At 38.2% G+C, this 8,690-nt stretch overlaps 1 protein-coding gene across 1 annotated transcript; it reads right to left on the reverse strand.

The window, feature by feature from the left end:
• Window positions 1-4,623: 4,623 nt before the first annotated feature.
• Window positions 4,624-6,015, reverse strand: LOC145980925 (TNF receptor-associated factor 4-like). Its single transcript, XM_083114010.1, has one exon. It carries the CDS (start codon window positions 6,013-6,015, stop codon window positions 4,624-4,626), a length of 1,392 nt encoding a protein of 463 aa, XP_082970136.1.
• Window positions 6,016-8,690: the final 2,675 nt, after the last annotated feature.

An 8,690-nucleotide genomic window follows, 5' to 3' on the forward strand; every position in this document is an offset into this window, starting at 1 on the left:
ACTATCTACTGATTCATTTCTTACAAGTGCATACATTTTGGTGTATGTATAGCCTAAACACACACACACACACACACACACACACACACACCCACACACACACACACACACACCACACACACACACACCCCCACCCACACACACACACACACACACACACACACACACACACACATATATATATATATATATATATATATATATATATACAGGGGTCATTTTAATGGCGCCCACGGACCACAGAAACGTATAGAGGACATCAAAACAAACAACTTTTCTCAGTAACATTTTTCTCGTTGGTGCGTCGTTTTGGCGCTACAGTCGTTCAAAAATGCCCGTTTTGCCGCCTGAATGCTGGCAACCACACACAACATTTGATTGCATTTGTGACGTCATATCCCGTCGTGAAGCGATGCGTTACAGGGTTGCCAGGAACACACATATTCTGTGAAAAATGACATAGCTACAATCAGCCACATTATGTACCGTAAAACAAAACGAGAAAACACGTTCTGTAACTAACAGGAAGTAAACAAACGATACGAGAAATGGTAGAAAGAAAATTGAATTCAACTGGAAGTGGTCATATCGAATTTTGTATCAGCTTGCATGTCAAATATTTGCAAATCTAGTTACCAAGTTGGCATCTACAATTTAGTCTATCCACTTCGTCCTTCTGATACTAGTTGTCTGTGACACACTGAACAGATGACAAAATAGAAATGAGAGAACTCAAAATTCCAAAGGTAAGCAACACATAATATAATGTATATTCAGAGCATTATGCGGCAAGTGACAAAAATGGTTGAAAATACAGGATATAAATAGTAGTAAAAAAAACTCTCCGACGACTGTGTTTATCTACACACCGGATACACATGTAATAGTTTGCAACTGTGAACAGGGCAGTGTATTACCTACTGATTCATAATTAGATTGTTACTGTGGTTGTACGTGTTTTAGCCGTAATGTAACAACGTGGACCTCGGATACTTCCGTTATCAGCACAAAGTACCGCATGGCATCTGGACACAAACCTGTAGATATCAACCTTGCAACGAGATTTGCAAATATAATTGACATGTAGCTGGGCGTAAACAGTCACATGTAAGTTGTAAGTACAATAAAAGTTATTGTTGTTTATTTGACATGTAGGCTGACAAAATCCGATATGGACACTTCATTTTGAATACGTTTCTACCATTTCTTATAACGTTGGTTCACTTCCCCCTTCCTCTGAGATGACTGCTGATCTTCTGGCTGGTAGGCTATGATGTTCGGTCTTCTGGACGCGTTTTTAGCTTCGTTTTACAGCTAATAATGTGGTTGGTAGTTTGTCATTTTTCACAAAATTTGTGTGTTCCTTGCAACCCTACCGTGCGCTGTTTCGCCGCAGGAAATGACGTCACAGATACGATCAATTGTTGTGTAGGGTTGCCAGCATCCAGGCGGCAAAACGGTCTTTTTTGAACGGCTGTAGCGTCGAATTGACGCACCAACGTGACGAATGTTACTGAGAAAAGTTGTTTGTTTTGATGTCCTCTACACGAATCTGTGGTCCGCGGGCGCCATTAAAATGACACCCTCTATATAGCCCTAATCCCACCACTGACTCACTGACATAAATGTTCTCCATGAAGGAAGCCCCGGAGGCGAAAAATGCCCGATTATGACCCCCCATGAAATCATCCCAAAAGGCTGAGAAAATTAAAATATCGCTCAATCGGCCCTTCCTTAAGGGTTAAAATGCCCTTTTTTCACGTCCTTAGCAACCCTTTCCACGGGCATTTCTTGCAGCACACATTGTTTCATTCAATTCTTAATTGTCGAGATACATTATATTTCTCACAGATCAATAGCACACAGATGAATGAACTCATGGTTTTGAAAAGATGCCTGAAACAAGGGTGACATCTACACCAGAAGAAGATCATTTAGCCCAGATACAATTACGTATATATTGTTATAATCAATGCGAAAATATCTACATCCTGCTTGTTTTAACTAAATGTTTAGGGTGTATAATGACATGCAATTCCTTCGAGCTTGCCGTGCTTGTTGTTGTCCATGGAAACGGACGTTGCTAGGGAACTTAAAGAACGTTTATTTTCACCCCGAAAACTACTGTAAGGGAATTATACTAGACGTTTCGTATTTCAAAACATGAGCGTCAGAATTTATTACAGAGGCAAGGTAGGAATTTTAGGGGAATGACGGAAAACGATTATTTTCTAATTACGTTTAAAAATGTGAAAATGACAAAAGACGTAAATATTGCATTTCCAATTTAGTGTCGCTATTGAATTCGTTTATACAAAAAATCTAACTAAGTATCTGGAAAAGGTTATTGCTTACTCACTTCATTATTTATAAAATAAACAATTTTGAATATTTTGTATATTTGTACCATATTAGGGATCCTACACACCTAAAGTTATTTTCTAAACTTTTCAAATTAACGAAATTATCCACTTGTTCCCCTTCATCCAATACAACATGTAGCACATCGCAAACGCAACCGAAACAAGACGGTGACTGGAGAAGTGGGTGAAACTTACGTGCAAGCCGCTGTTGCTGTGGATCCACACATTAGCTCCCGTGCTATCGCTAGGAAATTATGCTAGACATTTCGAATTTCAAAACATGAGGATCAGAATTTACTATACAGGAGATGTAGGAATTTGATGGGAATGACGGAAAACAATTATCTTTTTAATTACATTTACAAATGTGAAAATGACAAAAGACGTAAATACTACTTTTCCAATATAGTGTCGCTATTCAATTCGTTTATATGATATATCTAACTATTTTGAAACGGACAATATTTACCCAGTTTATTATTATGAAAATAGACAATAATGTGTTGAATATTTGTACAATATTAGAGTACACACATAAAGTTATTTTCTAAACATTTCAAATTAGCAAACTTATACACTTGTTTCCCTTCATCCAATACAATATGCAGATATTTTCAAAGTCATTAAGATCATTGAGGAACTCCATAACAAGATAGCGTCAACAACGTCGCCGAAGGTCACGCATGCCTGCGTACAAGACGTGGCCAAAGGCCACGTCGAAAGTACGTCAGTCTTTATATAGTATATTGGCACGAAATAAGGGGGTGAGATCAAGAAAAAATTAAGTTTATTTTTTCCTATACATTTTTGAAGCACCCTAATATTCATACATGAAATTCGCAGGATTCATTAATTAAAAAATATATATTTTGTTCAACCAAATAGGTCTAATATTTAATAGACTGGTAATGATAATATTTTTAGTGTCGGCTATAATATGTGTCGTGTACAAATCTCATCGCTTTGAACAAATTCTATTAACAAACTCGAATGCATATTAACTGTGTTATTTTCTTCATCGAGCAGCGAACGGAAACAAACACCACTCGGAAGCCACAGACAAGAAACTTTTTCTTTCCAAACTCACAGACTATCCTCATAAGACCAACCTTCGCTCTGATTGGCTGTTCCACAGTGACATATTTGAAGCATTTCAAATTGGCGGATGTTTACACCTACGAAACTCTAAATAAAACATTTGACGCCGTTGATTCGCAGTAAATATTTATTATGTCTACACTGTAGTTACAACACAGTAATAAAACTCATGATATAGAAATTTAACACAGCACATCCAACACTATTGCATAGAAGTGACAATTAACATATTGTGACAAAACAAATCAGAGAATGAAAGTGTGGCATAATACAATAGTTTAAGAATCAGTGGTGTATACTAGATTCAAAGTCTTGGCTCTCTCACCATAGTGTTCAATGGACAAAATGCTGGTTGGGAGGGTTTTTTATTCATTTTATGAGATTTTGAAGTTATGTGACATTGTGATTAATAGCTCACACCTCATAAATAAAATATGAAAATCTTGCTATGGTGTTACTCTTAGCTAAATAACAGGTTTATTGTATGTGTTTATTTACTACCTACATAGGCTACTGACATTAAAATAACAGCAATAGCTTTAATTCTTGATTTTGCAATATGCAGCAGTAACTTCAATTTATTCTTGTCAACAAAAAACCAACCTCCTTCTTAAAACAAATAGCCACGCACCCAGTGGAGGCACAAATTGATTCGTCCCACTTCAAGTCCCGATTAGCCTTTCTGTGCATAAAGTGGACTTAAACAAAGAGGCACGATTACGTAATCAGATATGAAGTTTTGGCATTAATCAAGGGGGACGCCACCCAAGGTGTCTTACCCTTAAGCCGCCCTGGGATAGATTGATTGTAGCGACTGTTCTATGTATCTTCGTTACCTTAACTTACTCCCATAGAAGTTAGTGTTCCTAGTTGTGTAGACATGAAACAGCCTAAGAAATGGGAGACCAATTTGCATTTCTTAATGTATGAACAATTTTAAATACTATACAAAAAGAAGAAACCCATTAAACAATGATTGATTGCAGCATTTTTATACGTATTAAATGTCTTGTACTACAAAATTCCCCATTACTCTTAATTCAATTTGTTTCTCAACTTTCATGAGTGTTATTAAGCAACACAAGCAAGGTGTTAAAACATATTAGTATCACAAACTGCAAAACTCGTGGTGCTCAATGCATTATAATTTTCAGCATTAATATCATTCTTCCACAGATACTTCCAGAAAAATGACATTGTCTACAATGTAACTTCCGCTATTGAGTTTTTTGTGAGCTACAAATTTAGGAAAACCCTGTCCCTTCTCATTACATTTACCATTCTTGGGTTTATCACAACACTCACTATCAAATCGTTCAGTAGTCCTAACAATATCCTTACCTTTCGTTTCTTGGTCAACTAACCTAAACGTTACACGTTTTATGAAGGGCCATTGCAAGAGAGAATCATACTCTCCTGGCATTACTTGAATAAAAACTCCTAAATGCTCCTTGTGCTTATAACCACCGTCAACAGGGTGCAACATAACTCTTAATTGGTACCCGTGCTTACTGCTGTAAAAGGGGGGACTCAAGAGAGTAAGATTTCTATCGATCCTTGCTTTTTCTATCTCCTGAGCTATGTCTTTCACTTTCCACAAGATACTCCCATGTCTTAGTCTATAAATTTCCCTCTGCAGTTCTTCATTTCTTTCTTTCTCACCCTCTAATTTCAATTCAAGCTTTTCGACCATGCCTTTTACCTCTTCATTTATTTTCATCTCACACTCTAATTTCGTTTGAAGATTTCCGATTGTGCCTTCTAATTGTTGATTTCTTTCCTTCTCACTCTCCAAATTCATTTGAAGATTGTCAATCATGACTTTCACTTCTTGATTTACTTCCTTCACATTCTCTAATTTAAAATTAAAATTTGCGGCAATGCCTTTCAGTAGATCTATGTGATGCTGTACTCCTTCCTTCATGTGTTTCTTCATCCCTGCAGGAAAACCTTCAAAGCTGCACTGCATTTCCTTGTAAGCACACGCAGAAAAGAGTTTCTGGCATTCTTCATCCAAATGTCGTTCCACATCTTTTCTGACAACTTCAACGCCACAACTCTCAGGACAAGGAATTGAAAACGTCACACATTCTGCGTGGTGATCCTCCAACAACTGTCTCTCGACTTTATTCTCACAATCCTCACACACTACAAGTGCTTTCGGACACTTGTTTCGATAGTGTTCACTAAGATCTTTCCTCGATATTTTAACACCACATTTATTGCCACAACGTACAAGTGCTGATTCGCAGATGTCGTAATGTTTAGTGAACATGTTCTCCTGCACTAACTTGTCGCAGAACATGCACTCTATCTCACGCATCACGCACTTCTCTTTCAGATGAGAATCAATATCCTCTGATTTCACTTGCTCCAGGCACATGTCGCAGGAAATTACGGACATTTTACATATTCGGTCATGTTCTTGGTCAAAGGTAGTTGATGAGTCGGAATTATCCTCGTCCAAGCGTTTGGACAAACTGGATTGATCGGCTTGTTCACCACACTCAGATTGCACAACTTGTTGTGAACACCGAACCTTCTGATCCTCCATGTTTCGTGTGAAAAGTTTGCTTACACAGATCACACACACACACACACGTTTTCTGTGCTTTTTGACGTGGAATTTTAAAGTCACATTTATTTTCACTTGACCTTTTTTATCTCTGCAGATTACCTGAAGACTGTCTAATTCTTTATCCTCCACCTCTTTTGCACAAAAGGAACAGGTCTTTTAGGTTGTTGTTGACATTCTTCCTAGCTACTGTATACTCACAGGTCGACACAGAGTTTATATTGTCTAGTCTGAGCTATACTAGATTGTTCCTTACCCGATACAACGGACCACTGCTCACGTCGTCACAACAGGGAAAACAACCTACAAGTCAATACCTGTCAGTGTTTAAGCAATATCACCACAGCACAGAGGCATTGAATGTATACAATGTCCCATGTAGGCAATTTGATTACGTGCTTTGATAGTGAACGTGTTCACGTGCAGAGAGAGATATTTATTGATCGTTCTAACATGCCTTTCTTTAAAGTATAGCAATATATGTATATGTCTCTTTATATCTCTTAGTTTAGTCAGGACAATGAGAACAAATGATGTAATGCAAGTAGATAACAGGCCAAACACAAAAACCCGTCCCTTACCAAGGATTCGAACCGAAGACCCTTGGTTGAGTACACGGTTAAATAAAAGACGTTTTATGCTCATATATATATATATATATATATATATATATATATATATATATATATATATATATATATATTGGATAAGTTGTGTAAATTTTCGGTGAAATAGGTTTATATTTAGAAGTCACGCAGACGCATTGAAATTTCGTAACACAAACGTATGTACGAAAATGGGCAAAAATGCGTGTTTAACAATAGAGCTTGATATATTTCTTTATATCTATAAAAACAAAATATTTATATTTATTACAAGAAAAATATGAAGACAAATCTAGTACATGAAATACATAACACCTCGCTCCTGAGTTCTAAAATTATTTCTCTAGGGTACTTTTCTTACAATCTTGGTACTTTTTTCAATGTCCTGAACCACTTGAAGAAGACATTATTTTTGCTCTTCTACCAATAGTTGATCATCGACTTTTTGTACTATACTATTACTGGCAGCCGGAGCTTTCCCAGTCTGAAATCAATGGGTACCTGGGTTCAACCCTGGGGGTAAAGGCGGCCGGAGCGTGGTGCTGATTACATCACATCCAAAGTGACCTATATTGAGAATGTGTTGGACCCTACCCACACATCTCCTAAATGTACCTTCATGGCACGGTGCTGCATGCACTTTGCCTTTACCTAGCTTCAATTTCTTTTCCTGTTACATCTCTTATCAGTTTTCAGTCCCAATGCATTACCAAGGGGACCTTAGTCTTCGTTTGAAAATTTGTTTAGTATCTTAGTGGTTAGCTCGGAGCGGAAAATTTGTTTTTGCCTTTATATGGGCAAGTGACTAAGTGTAAAATTTTCAACAGTTTGACTAGCATTTTGTAATGTAGCAGGTACTTCCAAGCTTGCTTTTTCCGTAGCGGAGTGGTTAGCACAGCACATTACGACGTTATGGTCCCCGGTTCAAATACCGACCTTGACATGGGTGTTCTTTGTAAGTGTGCCTGCATCATCATATCATCACTAAGCCTTGTCTTCGGAATTAGCCACAACTGGAAGAAAACCTACGCTAGATGACAAAAAATCAAACCGGTTGCTTGTCTGTCGCTTTGCCACTTATATTGGCCCTATCTAGAGTGGAAGGTAGTTTTGGTGTGTTAACCACAGGCGTACTTGTCTGTGCTTGTCATCCTTTTTTTCTGTTTTCCGTGCCTTGACTATTTCAGAAGAGCTTTGGTATTGAACATACTCTTCATTATCGCCACTGTCTTCAACAGCTTCGTTGCCGGTTACATTGTCTGCTCAATTATTTTCCAACATAACACACGTAGTCACACTCGTATTAGCACTGGTGAAGTTCCGCTGCTCTTCTTGTTCGATTCCGAGCATCTCTGCCTTCTTCCTCTTTTCACCTCTGTTCGTTTTTAGTAAATATCCTGTCTCCCATCATACAGCTCTGTCGACGTTTTTCTCGTTGTCTAATGACAACCATGCTCATGGCACCAGGATGAGTAATATTGAACAAGTCATTGAACAATGCTGGTTCATTAGAACGCCGAGTTTCATTCGTTCGTTTGCTACTTTTCCTTATTCGGATCCACGTACCGAAAAGTTTTTGCCTTTTTTTCAACATAGCAATGGAGTGCTGTTCATAGTGGATTAGGCATGTGGGCCTTTGACCAAAATAGTGCAACTTCTCGTCTCTTACCACAGCTAGTGAACTCTCTGGAATAGTCCTGTTCAGTATTTTAGGGCGGTAAATAAAATAACTTAGAACTTGCCGGTTACATGGGATATTACTCTCTCTAATTTCACTCTCTTCTCACGTTCCTGACAGGAAAGTTGTGGTATTGCGACTTGTAGATACACAGCGTGAGGGCCCGGCCTCCGTGGCGGAGTGGTTAGTACAGCGCGCTACGACGCAGGGGTCCCGGTTCTAATACCGGCCTTGGCACAGGTGTTCTTTGTGAGTTTTCCTTCATCATATCATCACTCATTCTCGTCTTCGCGATTAGCCAAAAGGGTACGAAAAGCGAAGTAAAATAAAAAAAATCAATCGATCAATGAAACACAGCGTGAGGGAGCTGT

Source organism: Lepisma saccharinum, chromosome 28 (genome assembly GCF_977018435.1).
Source record: "Lepisma saccharinum chromosome 28, izLepSacc3.1, whole genome shotgun sequence".
NCBI classification, from domain to species: Eukaryota; Metazoa; Arthropoda; class Insecta; order Zygentoma; family Lepismatidae; genus Lepisma; species Lepisma saccharinum.

Excerpts from the sequence above, each read along its gene's own strand:
- LOC145980925 (XM_083114010.1), bottom strand. The coding sequence starts at position 6,015 with ATGGAGGATCAGAAGGTTCGGTGTTCACAACAAGTTGTGCAATCTGAG.